This window comes from Petromyzon marinus, chromosome 62, assembly GCF_048934315.1.
Source record: "Petromyzon marinus isolate PM22_M1 ecotype Great Lakes invasive population chromosome 62, UKy_Petmar_22M1.pri1.0, whole genome shotgun sequence".
In the NCBI taxonomy this organism is placed as follows: Eukaryota; Metazoa; Chordata; class Hyperoartia; order Petromyzontiformes; family Petromyzontidae; genus Petromyzon; species Petromyzon marinus.
The window spans coordinates 4,025,725-4,041,717 of NC_133728.1; the positions used below are offsets into that span (position 1 = coordinate 4,025,725).

General features: G+C 55.2%; 1 protein-coding gene across 2 annotated transcripts in view; it reads left to right on the forward strand.

The window, feature by feature from the left end:
• LOC116955847 (uncharacterized) overlaps positions 1–15,679 on the forward strand; it is a 34,560-nt gene extending 18,881 nt beyond the window's left edge. For both annotated transcript variants that reach the window (XM_032977170.2, XM_076053682.1), the window contains exons 6-13: positions 1,290–1,413; positions 4,994–5,099; positions 6,870–6,980; positions 8,068–8,132; positions 11,373–11,476; positions 13,287–13,689; positions 14,063–14,183; positions 15,456–15,679. In XM_032977170.2, the coding sequence (XP_032833061.2) occupies positions 1,290–1,413; positions 4,994–5,099; positions 6,870–6,980; positions 8,068–8,132; positions 11,373–11,476; positions 13,287–13,689; positions 14,063–14,183; positions 15,456–15,543 (1,122 nt within the window). In that variant the 3' untranslated portion in view covers positions 15,544–15,679. The remainder of the gene's footprint in view (positions 1–1,289; positions 1,414–4,993; positions 5,100–6,869; positions 6,981–8,067; positions 8,133–11,372; positions 11,477–13,286; positions 13,690–14,062; positions 14,184–15,455) is intronic.
• The last annotated feature ends 314 nt before the right edge of the window (positions 15,680–15,993 follow it).

Genomic DNA, 15,993 nt, shown 5'->3' on the forward strand with positions numbered 1-15,993 from the left:
TGTATGTTGATGTATGTTAGTGTATGTTGACGTATGTTAGTGTATGTTGACGTATGTTAGTGTATGTTGATGTATGTTAGTGTATGTTGCTGTATGTTAGTGTATGTTGATGTATGTTAGTGTATGTTGACGTATGTTAGTGTATGTTGACGTATGTTAGTGTATGTTGACGTATGTTAGTGTATGTTGATGTATGTTAGTGTATGTTGCTGTATGTTAGTGTATGTTGATGTATGTTAGTGTATGTTGCTGTATGTTAGTGTATGTTGATGTATGTTAGTGTATGTTGATGTATGTTAGTGTATGTTGCTGTATGTTAGTGTATGTTGACGTATGTTAGTGTATGTTGATGTATGTTAGTGTATGTTGCTGTATGTTAGTGTATGTTGACGTATGTTAGTGTATGTTGACGTATGTTAGTGTATGTTGACGTATGTTAGTGTATGTTGACGTATGTTAGTGGTGGCGGTTATCGTGCCACGCTACGAACCCGGAAGAGACCCGGGTTCGACTCCCGCTCACGGCCAACACCGGTGACGATTATCTGAACTGGTCCTGGGCCTCCCCTAGGTCGACTCGGCCTCACATGAGCGTACCCGGTACGGTGTGCGAACACCGCCAATGGGGGAGACAAAGGCGGGCGGGTGGGCTAGGCATGGTCCTGGCCAACACATGGCCTCGTGTGCCCGTGCTTTCCGGCCTTCACAGGCGCTGCTGCTCGCTAACGGAACTTGCCCCGACCGTGTGTTGAGGCTACACGGTGACCATTTGTCCGTGTGTTGCTTCTGTGTGTGGTGCGTGCAGTGTGTGACGAACTCGGCGGCAACCCGAGTTCGATTCCCACTCTCGGCCACCAACACCACTGACGATTATCTGACCCATTCCTGGGCCGCCTCCTAAGTCGACTCGGCCTCAATTTGAGTACCTGGTGAAGTGCGTAGTAAACATCGCCACTGGGGAGACAAAGGTGGCCGGACGTGGCGCTGGCCACCCACCCCCCTCGTGCGCCCGTGCCGTGCCTTCATAGGTGCTGCTACTCGCTAACAGCGCATGCCCCAACAGTCTCTTACAGGATATGCGGGGGATCTTTGTCTTTCGTGTGTGTGTGTGTGTCTGAGAGAAAAGCGGCCGGGCGTGGTGCTGGCCACCCACCCCCCTCGTGCGCCCGTGCCGTGCCTTCATAGGTGCTACTCGCTTGCAGCGCTTGCCCCAACAGTTTGTTACAGGCTATTTGCAGGCGACCTTTGTCTTTGTTTGGGGTGTGTGTGTGTGCGTGCGTGCGCGTGCAGTGTTTTGTGAACTCCATCGTGCAGTGCTTGAGCCACACGCGGGCGCTGCGCGACTACTGCGTGTGCGGAGACTACGAGTCGGAGACGAACCCGCACAGCCCCACCAAGGGGGCACTCGCTCACGGTAATACAAACACAAACCTACGCGTACGTACGGGCACGTGGAGATGCGTACGGGTGGATACGGATACGTGCCGACACGTACCGACACCTATTGATGCATACGGATCAGTTCAGATACTGCGGTGTTACGGAATGCCGTGTTGTGTAATGTTGTCGCGGTGTTGTGTAAGTGGTGTGGTGTTGTGTAATGTGTGATGGTTTTGCGGCGTTATTGTGCAATGTCGGTGCGTGATGTTGCTGTGTGCTGTGTCATGTCGTGATGTTGCGTTAATGTTGCTTTGTGTTGCGTAATGTTGTGGTCGTGACGTTGTTGTGCAAAATTTTTGATGCGTGCGAGGCTTTCACGAGCAACATTATTCATGGCAGAGTTTTTGTTGGGTTAGATCGTGCCAATATGAATGTGTCGTCAACCCCGCCATCACCCGACACAGCCAATCAATGAGGGTTTTGTCACGTGAACAAAACGTGGCCAATCAGTTACTGGTTCAGCACACTAACCGGTTGTGTGTTGGAGAGTGAATCCACGACATCTAAAACACACAGCCCGGTTAGTGCTGTGCTAGTGTGATGGCGACTTGGAAGCACTTGCCTTGAGATGGCTTCTTTTATTAAGGAGCCACGTGCTCGCACTGGAAACAGACGGAGACCCCCACTGCAACAGCCCCGAGTCTCCCATGCATCTCCCTTATATACGGTCTGAGGCCACGCCCCCGTTCCCAAACCTTCTCGCTGGTTCTAGACCGCTCGCTCCACCAGCAGACTCCAACGTCCTCTTCTGTCACCTGGCCACACTCCTATTCTCGATCATTCCAACAGCCACCAGTCCACTTGTACTGCAGGCTAACTCCCCTGTCATTACCTCCTGTGGCCACTAGTTCACTCACACCGTAGGTTGACTCCCCTGCCATTACCTCCTGTGGCCACTAGTCCAGTCACACCATAGGTTGACTCCCCTGTCATTACCTCCCGTGGCCACTAGTTCACTCACACCATAGGTTGACTCCTCTGCCATTACCTCCCGTGGCCACTAGTCCACTCACACCGGAGGTTAACTCCCCTGTCATTACCTCCCGTGGCCACTAGTTCACTCGCACCGTAGGTTAACTCCCCTGTCATTACCTCCCGTGGCCACTAGTCCACTCCCACCGTAGATTGACTCCCCTGTAATTACCTCCCGTGGCCACTAGTCCACTCACACCGGAGGTGAACTCCCTTGCCATTACCTCCCTTATCCACCAGTCCCTTCGTACAGGGTGACTCCCCTGTCAATTCCTTCCATGGCCATAAGTCCACACACACCGTAGGTTGATTCCCCTGTCATTACCTCCCGTGCCCACTAGTCCACTCCTACCGTAGGTTGACTTCCCTGCCATTACCTCCCATGGCCACTAGTCCACTCCCACCGTAGGTTGATTCCCCTGTCATTACCTCCCGTGACCACTAGTCGACTCACACCGGAGGTGAACTCCCCTGCCATTACCTCCCTTATCCACCAGTCCCTTCGTACTGCAGGCTGACTCCCCTGTCATTACTTCCCATAGCCACCAGTCCCTTCATACTGTAGGCTGACTCCCCTGTCAATTCCTTCCATGGCCATAAGTCCACACACACCGTAGGTTGATTCCCCTGTCATTACCTCCCGTCGCCACTAGTCCACTCCCACCGTAGGTTGATTCCCCTGTCATTACCTCCGATGGCCACTAGTCCACTCCTACCGTAGGTTGACTCCCCTGTCATTACCTCCCGTGGCCACTAGTCCACTCCCACCGTAGGTTGACTCCCCTGTCATTACCTCCCGTGGCCACTAGTCCACTCCCACCGTAGGTTGATTCCCCTGTCATTACCTCCCGTGGCCACTAGTCCACTCCCACCGTAGGTTGACTCCCCTGTCATTACCTCCGATGGACACTAGTCCACTCCTACCGTAGGTTGACTCCCCTGTCATTACCTCCCGTGGCCACTAGTCCACTCCCACCGTAGGTTGACTCCCCTGTCATTACCTCCCGTGGCCACTAGTCCACTCCCACCGTAGGTTGATTCCCCTGTCATTACCTCCCGTGGCCACTAGTCCACTCCCACCGTAGGTTGACTTCCCTGCCATTACCTCCCATGGCCACTAGTCCACTCCCACCGTAGGTTGATTCCCCTGTCATTACCTCCCGTGGCCACTAGTCCACTCCCACCGTATGTTGATTCCCCTGTCATTACCTCCCGTGGCCACTAGTCCACTCCCACCGTAGGTTGACTCCCCTGCCATTACCTCCCGTGGCCACTAGTCCACTCCCACCGTAGGTTGACTCCCCTGTCACTACGAATTGGCCACGTTTTTGTTTACGTGACGCAACCCTTACCGGTTGGCCGTATTCGGGCGGTGGCGGGTTTAACGACACGTTTTACATTCACGCGCCCTTAACCCAGACAAACCCCCTGCACGATGGGCAATATTGCGTCGCTACAGCCCACACGCAGCCCACGCCAGCCGGTCGTGCGTCGGAGAGTGAACCCGCTCCAGCGTTTGCCAATCCGAGTGCCGTGGCGTTTGGACGGCGATTAACGGTTCCGGCGAGAGCGCCCTAAAAAGACGCCGGGTGTATGAATGGGATTTTTTTCCCCTTTTTTCTGGCAACAAAACTGAAACCTTTTTACGAGGATTCACGTTTACTGCATTAACCACAATACCTGCAGTCAAAATGCAAACAAAAAACCTACTATGATAATATGATGCATTGTCCTTGAAACTGATTGGTCCACACCAAGGGACGGCTTTCTTTTGAGCCTTTTGGCGGCATCTGGTCGAGCACCAATTGGGTCTTAAATAGAGCAGCAGGGTGACGTCATCATTTAACTCATTCAGGTGCAGTGATTTGAGGCGGAGGGGCGGGGGTATTGTAATTACATAATCGATTGTTAATCAGTCAATGGTTATGATTAGTAATGAGTTGTAGATTAGTAATTAGTTGCAATGTGTGTTATTGTGATTACATGCTACGTTAGTAATCCGTTAATTAGTATGTGTTTCCCCTATAAGGAATTTGAATGTGTATTATCTAATAATACACTTCCAAGCCGCACTAAGCCTGTAGCTGTCAGAGCGATTAAAGTTATTTTCTATTTCTCAAAGACCGGGAGCAAGTGGAGAGGGCTTTACCATTCTGGCGAATTGCCCGATGATGCTGGATGTAATTACCAGCGAAACGTCGTGCTACTCAAACTGTAAATGTTGTGGATTCACTCTTCAACACACCGGTGGGGCTAAAGTAGTGAACTATTTTGTCTTTTGTCAACGTGACACTTTTTTGCCGATTGGCCGTGTCGGGTGGTGGAGGGTTACGACACATTTATAATTAACGCGATCTAACCCAAAAACCTTCATTATGAATAATATTGGTCGCGAAAGCCTAAACAGACTCTACTACACTATACGCTACACTACTATACACTACAATACACGACTATAGACTACACTGTTGTTGTGTAATGGTGTTTTTTGATGGTGTTGTGTTATTTTTGCTGTGTAATGTTGTTGTGTAATGTTGTTAACGTTGTTGTGTCATGTTGTTGTTGCTGTTGCTGCTGCTCAGCGTTTGCGCTGCTCCTGCGTGAGCTGTGGAGTGGGGGGAGCGTCGCACGCCCCTCATCACTCCTCACCCAGGTGCAGAGACATGCACCCCGATTCGGGGGCGGCAGGTAAACTAACCGCTCACCCGCTCGCTCACCCGCTCGCTCACCCGCTCGCTCACCCGCTCACTCACTCACCCGCTCGCTCACCCGCTCACTCACTCACCCGCTCACTCACTCACCCGCTCGCTCACTCACCCGCTCGCTCACTCACCCGCTCGCTCACTCACCCGCTCACTCACTCACCCGCTCACTCACTCACCCGCTCACTCACTCACCCGCTCACTCACTCACCCGCTCACTCACTCACCCGCTCACTCACTCACCCGCTCACTCACTCACCCGCTCACTCACCCACTCACCCGCTCACTCACACGCTCCCACACCCACTCACTCACCCGCTCGCTCACCCGCTCGCTCACTCGCTCACCCACTCGCTCACTCACCCGCTCGCTCACCCGCTCGCTCACTCGCTCACCCGCTCGCTCACACGCTCGCTCACTCACTCACCCGCTCGCTCACCCGCTTGCTCACCCGCTTACTGACCCGCTCGCTCACCCGCTCGCTCGCTCACACGCTCCCTCACCCACTCACTCACCCGGCTACACACTCACTCACCCGCTCGCTCACTCACTCACCCGCTCGCTCACACGCTCCCTCGCCCACTCACTCACCCGGCTACACACTCGCTCACCCGCTCGCTCACCCGCTCGCTCACCCGGCTACACACTCACTCACCCGCTCACTCACCCACTCACTCACACGCTCACTCACCCGCTCACTCGCTCATCCGCTCACTCGCTCATCCGCTCACCTGCTCACCCACACACACGCTCACCCGCTCACTCACCCGCTCGCTCACTCACCCGGCTACACACTCACTCACCCACTCACTCACCCGCTCGCTGACTCACCCGGCTACACGCTCGCTCACCCACTCGCTCACATGCTCGCTCACCCACGCGCTCACCTACACACTCGCACAGCTGCACACTCACTACTCACTCACCCACTCGCTCACCTACTCATCTACTCACCCACGACTCGAAGGGAAAGTTCCCCCGCATAGCGTCAACAGACTGTTGGGGCAAGTGCTTGTTAGCGAGCAGCACCTATGAAGGCCTGTGCACGGCACACGAGGGGGTGGGAGGCCAGCACCACGCCGCTCCGCCTTTGTCTCCCCAGTGGCGACGTTCACTACGCACCGCTACACCAGGTACTCGCTTGAGGCTAGGGGGGAGGCCCTGGGCGGATCCCGATAACCGTCGCTGGTTTTGGCCGTGAGCGGGAATCGAACTCGTGTCGACGGGTTCGGAGTCCAGCACCCTCACCACAACTACTCGCTCGTATACTCACAACTCACCCACATACTCGCTCGCACAGCAACTCACCCACCTACTCGCTCGTATACTCACAACTCACCCACCTACTCGCTCGCACAGCAACTCACCCACCTACTCGCTCGCCTGCCAACGTTACTCGCTCACCACTCGCCTGCTCAGAACAACGAGCGGAGCGCCGGGCGGCTGAAGTGCAGTAAGTTTGGCACAGTGGCGGGGGGCACAGGTGGTGCATCTGCCAGCCATTTCATTCGGTCAACTCACAGCACCAGTGTCTGTCCCGTGACCTCCTGCACCTAGCCTGGCGCAGCAGTCGACCCACGCCACCTGGGTCTGTCCCGTGGCCTCGTGCCGGCGGGCGTTCGACGCTTCACGTGGTAGCCTCAAGGTGCACGTGGCCTGGCACGGGTGCCGTGGCGACGTCACCGCCGCCACTTAGTGGCGAATGGCGCTTGTTGTTGTTGTTGTTGGGGAAGCTTTGTGTTCTGCGTTGTTGCAGTCAGCACGACGCTCAGGAGTTCCTGCTCTTCCTGCTGGACGGACTGCACCATGACGTGAACCGCTCCTCACCGCGCGCTCACCCGCTCATCCACGACCTCGACCACCTGAGGTGAGGCACGCTCACCACCGCCCTCGCCACCGCGCTCACCACCACGCTCACCACCGTGCTCACCACCGCGCTCACCACCACGCTCACCACCGTGCTCACCACCGTGCTCACCACCGCGCTCACCACCACGCTCACCACCGTGCTCACCACCGCCCTCGCCACCGCGCTCACCACCACGCTCACCACCGTGCTCACCACCGCGCTCACCACCACGCTCACCACCACGCTCACCACCGCCCTCGCCACCACGCTCACCACCGTGCTCACCACCGCGCTCACCACCACGCTCACCACCACGCTCACCACCGTGCTCACCACCGCGCTCACCACCATGCTCACCACCACACTCACTACCATGCTCACCACCACGCTCACCACCACGCTCGCCACCACGCTCACCACCACACTCACCACCACACTCACCACCACGCTCACCACCACGCTCACTACCATGCTCGCCACCACGCTCGCCACCACGCTCACCACCACGCTCACCACCATACTCACCACCACACTCACCACCACGCTCGCCACCACGCTCACTACCACGCTCACCACCACACTCACCACCACGCTCACCACCGTGCTCACCACCGTGCTCACCACCACGCTCGCCACCACGCTCACCACCACACTCACCACCACGCTCACCACCACGCTCAGTCACCATCACGCTCACCACCGTACTCACCACCACGCTCACCACCACACTCACCATCACGCTCACCACCACGCTCACCACCACGCTCACCACCACGCTCACTCACCCTGCGCTCACCATTACACTCGCCACCATGCTCACCACCACGCACACCACCACGCTCACTCACCCTTCGCTCACCATTACACTCGCCACCACGCTCACCACCATGCTCACCACCACGCTCACCACCACGCTCACTCACCCTTCGCTCACCATTACACTCGCCACCACGCTCATCCCTAGACTCACCACCACGCTCACTCACCCCTACATCTAACCCTATACTCACCACGACACTCACCTGTCCACCGCTAGTACACTCGCCCACCTGTACACTCGCCAAAAATGGCTCACCTGTCCGCTCACCCTGGTGTCCACCTGCAGTGATAAGGAGAAGTCGATGAAGCAGTGGAAGAGTTACCTGGAGAGAGACAACAGTAAAATCGTGGGTACGTGAACACACACACACACAAAGACAAAGATCCCCCGTGTAGCCCTAACAGACTCGGAGGGGCAAGTGCTGTTAACGAGTAGCAGCAGCTACGAAGGCCGGCACTGTGGCACACGAGGGGGTGGGTGGCCAGCACCACGCCCGGCCGCCTTTGTCTCCCTCGTCGGGATGTTTACACGTCGACACGGGGTGCTAATTTGAGGCCGAGTTAACCTAGAGGAGGCCCAGAACCGGTTCGGGTGTTGTGGTGGCCGTGAGCGGTAATCGAACTCGGGTCGCAGGTGACGATGATGTCTGTGATGGTGATGTCTGTGATGGTGATGTCTGTGATGGTGATGATGATGTCTGTGATGGTGATGATGATGCCTGTGATGGTGATGTCTGTGATGGTGATGATGATGTCTGTGATGGTGATGTCTGTGATGGTGATGATGATGTCTGTGATGGTGATGATGATGTCTGTGATGGTGATGATGATGTCTGTGATGGTGATGATGATGTCTGTGATGGTGATGTCTGTGATGGTGATGATGATATCTGTGATGGTGATGTCTGTGATGGTGATGGTGATGTCTGTGATGGTGATGTCTGTGATGGTGATGATGTCTGTGATGGTGATGATGATGATGTCTGTGATGGTGATGTCTGTGATGGTGATGATGATGTCTGTGATGGTGATGATGATGCCTGTGATGGTGATGTCTGTGATGGTGATGATGATGTCTGTGATGGTGATGATGATGTCTGTGATGGTGATGATGATGTCTGTGATGGTGATGATGATGTCTGTGATGGTGATGTCTGTGATGGTGATGGTGATGTCTGTGATGGTGATGTCTGTGATGGTGATGATGTCTGTAATGGTGATGATGATGATGTCTGTGATGGTGACGATGTCTATGATGGTGATGATGATGCCTGTGATGGTGACGATGTCTATGATGGTGATGATGATGTCTGTGATGGTGACGATGATGTCTGTGATGGTGATGATGATGTCTGTGATGGTGATGATGATGTTTGTGATGGTGATGATGATGTCTGTGATGGTGATGTCTGTGATGGTGACGATGATGTCTGTGATGGTGATGTCTGTGATGGTGACGATGATGTCTGTGATGGTGATGTCTGTGATGGTGATGATGATGTCTGTGATGGTGATGTCTGTGATGGTAATGTCTGTGATGGTGATGATGATGTCTGTGATGGTGATGATGGTGTCTGTGATGGTGACGATGATGTCTGTGAAGATGATGTCTGTGATGGTGATGATGATGTCTGTGATGGTGACGATGTCTATGATGGTGATGATGATGTCTGTGATGGTGACGATGTCTATGATGGTGATGATGATGTCTGTGATGGTGACGATGATGTCTGTGATGATGACGATGATGTCTGTGATGGTGACGATGATGTATGTGATGGTGATGATGATGTCTGTGATGGTGATGTCTGTTATGGTGATGATGATGTCTGTGATGGTGACGATGATGTCTGTGATGGTGATGTATGTGATGGTGATGTCTGTGATGGTGATGTCTGTGATGGTGATGATGATGTCTGTGATGGTGATGTCTGTGATGGTGATGTCTGTGATGATGATGTCTGTGATGGTGATGGTGATGTCTGTGATGGTGATGTCTGTGATGGTGATGATGTCTGTGATGGCGATGTCTGTGATGGTGACAATGATGTCTGTGATGGTGACGATGATGTCTGTGATGGTGATGATGTCTGTGATGGTGATGTCTGTGATGGTGACGATGATGTCTGTGATGGTGACGATGATGTCTGTGATGGTGATGTCTGTGATGGTGATGATGATATCTGTGATGGTGATGATGATGTCTGTGATGGTGACGATGTTGTCTGTGATGGTGATGTTTGTGATGGTGATGTCTGTGATGGTGATGTCTGTGATGGTGATGATGATGTCTGTGATGGTGATGTCTGTGATGGTGATGTCTGTGATGATGATGTCTGTGATGGTGATGTCTGTGATGGTGATGATGATGTCTGTGATGGTGATGTCTGTGATGGTGATGATGATGTCTGTGATGGTGATGATGATGTCTGTGATGGTGATGATGATGTCTGTGATGGTGACGATGATATCTGTGATGGTGATGATGATGTCTGTGATGGTGATGATGATGTCTGTGATGGTGACGATGATGTCTGTGATGGTGACGATGATGTCTGTGATGGTGATGTCTGTGATGGTGATGATGATATCTGTGATGGTGATGTCTGTGATGGTGACGATGATGTCTGTGATGGTGACGATGATGTCTGTGATGGTGATGTCTGTGATGGTGATGATGATGTCTGTGATGGTGATGATGATGTCTGTGATGGTGATGTCTGTGATGGTGATGATGATGTCTGTGATGGTGATGATGATGTCTGTGATGGTGATGTATGTGATGGTGACGATGATGTCTGTGATGGTGATGTCTGTGATGGTGATGTCTGTGATGGTGACGATGATGTCTGTGATGGTGATGTCTGTGATGGTGACGATGATGTCTGTGATGGTGACGATGATGTTTGTGATGGTGATGTCTGTGATGGTGACGATGATGTCTGTGATGGTGATGTCTGTGATGGTGACGATGATGTCTGTGATGGTGACGATGATGTTTGTGATGGTGACGATGATGTCTGTGATGGTGACGATGATGTCTGTGATGGTGGTGATGATGATGTCTGTGATGGTGATGATGACTGTGATGGTGATGATGACTGTGATGGTGATGACGATGTCTGTGATGGTGATGATGATGTCTGTGATGGTGATGATGTCTATGATGATGACTACCTGGTGTAGCGGTGTGTGGTAAACATCCCCTCTGGAGAGACAAAGGCGGCCGGGCGTGGTGCTGGGCACCCACCCCCTCGTGTGCCGTGCCGGCCTTCATAGGCGCTGCTACTCGCTAACAGCACTTGCCCCTACAGTCTGTTAGAGGCTGCACGGGGGATCTTTGTTTTTGTCAATTTAACGATTATGATGACTTTGATGAAGGTGATGACGATGTTGACGATGACGAAAGATGTTGACGATGACAAAGATGATGATGTTGACGATGACATTGACAATGAAGTTTGACGATTATGATAACGACGATGTTGACAATGAGGATGACGTTGACGGTGACGTTGAGGGTGACGTTGACGATGAAGTTGATGACGTTGACGATGAAGTTGATGATGTTGACGGTGATGTTGGGGACAGATCTGTTTGTGGGACAGCTGAAGAGCACCCTGACGTGCCTGCACTGCGGCCTCCACTCCACCACGTTCGACGCATTCTGGTCCCTGCCACTCCCCGTCGCTAAAGTAACGGCTCGCCCACACACCCAGCCACGCGTTCATCCACTTACCCACCCACCTACACACCCACGCACTCATTCATTCACTCACCGATCCACTCATCCACTCACTTACCCACTCACTCACCCACTCACTCATTCATTCACTCACCGATCCACTCATCCACTCACCCACCCACTTACCCACTCACTCACCCACTCACTCATTCATCCACTCACCAATCCACTCACTCGCACACCTTCCCACACCCTTAGCCACCCACCCACTCACCCACCCATCCACTCACCGCTCCACTCACCCACCCCACCAACCCACTGTCTCACCCACCCACCCACCCGCTCACTCAGTCATTCATCCGCCCACCCACTCACTCACTCACCCACCCACTCATCTACTTTCCCACTCACCCACTTACCCACTCACTCATTCATTCACTCACCAATCCACTCACCCACTCACTGACCCACTTATCGACTCACTCATGCACCTACCCACCCACACATCCACCCACTCGTTCACCCACTCACTCACTCACTCTTTCATTGACTCACCAATCCACTCACCCACTCACTCATCCTCTCAATTATGCACCTACCCACCCACCCACACACCCACCCCCTCATCAATTTACTCAACAATCCACTCACTCACGCACCGACCCACACCCTTAGCCACCCACCCACTCACTCATTCACTCACCCACCCACTCACCCATCCACTCACCCACCCACTCACCGCTCCACTCACCCCCCCACCAACACACTGTCTCACCCGCCCACCCACCCACTCGCCCACCCACCCACTCGCCCATCCACTCATCCACCCACCCGCCCATCCACTCATCCACCCACCCACTCGCCCATCCACTCACCCACCCACTCACCCACCCACTCACCCATCCACTCACCCACCCACTCACCGCTCCACTCACCTCCCCACTAACACACTGTCTCTCCCACCCACCCACCCACTCACCCATCCACCCACCCACCCACTCACCCATCCACTCACCCATCCACTCACCCACCCACTCACCGCTCCACTCACCCCCCCACTAACACACTGTCTCACCCACCCACCCACCCACTCACCCATCCACCCACCCACCCACTCACCCATCCACTCACCCATCCACTCACCCACCCACTCACCGCTCCACTCACCCCCCCCACCAACACACTGTCTCACCCACCCACCCACTCACCCATCCACTCACCCACCCACTCACCGCTCCACTCACCCCCCCACCAACACACTGTCTCACCCACCCACTCACCCACTCACCCATCCACCCACCCACTCACCCATCCACTCATCCACCCACTCACTCACTCACTCTTTCATTGACTCACCAATCCACTCACCCACTCACTCATCCTCTCAATTATGCACCTATCCACCCACACACCCACCCCCTCATCAATTTACTCAACAATCCACTCACTCACGCACCGACCCACACCCTTAGCCACCCACCCACTCACTCATTCACTCACCCACCCACTCACCCATCCACTCACCGCTCCACTCACCCCCCCACCAACACACTGTCTCACCCACCCACCCACCCACTCACCCACCCACCCACCCACTCACCCACCCACCCACCCACTCACCCATCCACCCACCCACTCACCCACCCACCCACCCACTCACCCACCCACCCACCCACTCACCCACCCACCCACCCACTCACTCACCCATCCACTCATCCACCCACTCACTCATTCACCCACCTACCCACTCACTTACCCACCCACCCTCTCACCCACTCACCCACCAACCCTCCCTCTCCTCTCCTCTCCCGCCGGCCCAGCGTCCGCTGAGTGACCCGTCCCTGCAGGAGTGCGTGCGTCTCTTCGCCAAGGAGGAGACGCTGGACGGCGACGAGCGCCCGCACTGCCCCCGCTGCCAGTGCAAGCGCCGCAGCGGCAAGCGCCTCTCACTGCAACGGCTTCCCCGCCTGCTTGTCCTCTTCCTCAAGCGCTTCTCCGAGCCGGCGTCCCACCACCACCTCCCCCCCTCCTCCTCCTCCTCCTCCTCCCTCCTCCCGCCGCCGCCGCCGCCGCCGCCAGGGAGAGGCAGGGCGGGGAGTGGAGGGGCCGGCGGCGGCGGTGCCGGCGGTGGTGCCGGTGGTGCCGGCGCCAGCAAGCTGACGGCCCCCGTGAACTACCCACTCCGTGGGCTCGACCTGACGGCGTACACCACGGAGAGCAACGGTGGGGGGGGGGAGGGGGGAGGGAGGCGTGGTGGTGGGGGGGGGGGGTGGTGGTGGTGGTGGTGGGGGGGTGGGGGTGATGGTGGTGGGGGGGGTGATGGTGGTGGGGGGGGGTGATGATGGTGGTGGTGGGGGGGGTGATGTATATATGTATGTTGAACTTCTTTCATCATCGTGATGATGATGGTGACGATGTTAGTTACGATGATGTTAGTTACGATGATGTTATTGATGATGATGATGGTGACGATGTTAGTTACGATGATGTTGATGATGATGGTGACGACGTTAGTTACGATGATGTTATTGATGATGATGATGGTGACGATGTTATTGATGATGACGGTGACGATGGTGTGTGTGTGTGTGTTCAGCGTGTGCGCTGTACGACCTGTACGCCGTGTCGCTGCACTCGGGCTCCATGCAGTGTGGCCACTACGTCTCGCTGTGTCGCCACGCACAGTCCGGCTCCTGGTACCTCTACAACGACACCAGGTACACACACACGTACACACACACACACGTACACACACACGCACACGTACACACACACACACGTACACACACACACGTACACACACACACACACGTACACACACACACACGTACACACACGTACACACACGCACGCACGCACACATACGCACGTACACCCACGTACACCCTCGTACACATACACGCACACACACGTACACACACACACACGTACACACACACACACGCACACACACGCACGTACACACACGTACACGCACGTACACCCACGTACACCCACGCACACACGCACACCCACGCACATCCACGCACACACGTGCACCCACGCACACGCACGCACGCACGTACACATACGTACACCCACGCACGCACACCCACGCACACCCACGCACACCCACGCACGCACGTGCACGCACGCACACCCACGTACACGCACGCACACCCACGTACACCCACGTACACCCACGTACACATACACACATGCACACCCACACACACCCACGTACACGCACGCACACCCACGCACGCACACGCACACATGCACGTACGCGCACGTACACCAACGCACACCCACGCACACCCACGCACACGCACGTACACACACGCACACCCACGTACACCCGCGCACGCACACCCACGCACGTGCATACACGCACACCCACGTACATGCACATGTCTTTCGTGCGTGTGTCTGTGCTCTTCGCACGGCCTCAATGTGCACATAGCCTGGCACACGTGCCGTGGTGATGCCAGCGCCACTTAGCGGCGGTTGCTGTTTTTGCCGTTGTCTCGGGGGGAGCGGTGGCGCAACGGTTAGCGCTCCGCCGCGCTACGAACCCGGCCGACCCAAGTTCGACTCCCGCTCACGGCCACTGAACCGGTTCTGAGCCTCACCCTAGGTCCGGCTCGGCCTCAAATGAGTGAGCCTGGTGTAGCCACTGAGGGAGACAAAGGCGGCCGGGCGTGGCGCTGGCCACCCACCCCCTCGTGTGCCGTGCCGGATCTTCATAGGTGCTCGCTAACAGCGCTTGCCCCAACAGTCTGTTAAGGCTACACGGGGGATCTTTGTTTTGGTGGTGGTGGTGGCGGTGGTCACGGTGGTCGTGGTGGTGGCAGTGGTCGTGCCGGTGGTGGTGCTGGTGCAGCCAAGGGAGCTGCACCAGGCTCTATCCCCGAAACGTCCATGCGACGAACACCCCTCACCGCTGTTATTACGAGCAAGAGCGACAGGCTACACGGGGGACCTTTGTCTTTGTCTCTGCTCTGTCTCAGCGTCACGGAGGTGCCTGAGAGTCGAGTCGTGTCCAGCGATGCCTACATCCTCTTCTACGAGCTGTGTGGGAGCAACACTCACGTGTGAACTCACACACACTCTCACTCACACTCTCACTCACTCACACTCTCACTCACTCTCTCACACACTCTCTCACACACTCTCACTCACACTCACTCTCTCACTCACTCACACTCTCACTCACTCACTCTCTCACTCACTCTCTCACTCACTCACTCTCTCACTCACACTCTCACTCTCTCACTCACTCTCTCACTCACTCACACTCTCACTCACTCTCTCACTCACACTCTCACTCTCTCACTCACTCACACACTCTCTCACTCACTCACTCTCACTCACTCACTCTCTCACTCACACACACTCACACTCTCACTCTCTCACTCACTCTCTCACTCACTCTCTCACACACACTCACACTCTCACACACACTCACTCAAACTCTCACTCACACTCTCACTCAAACTCTCACTCACTCAAACTCTCACTCACACTCTCACTCACACACACTCACAC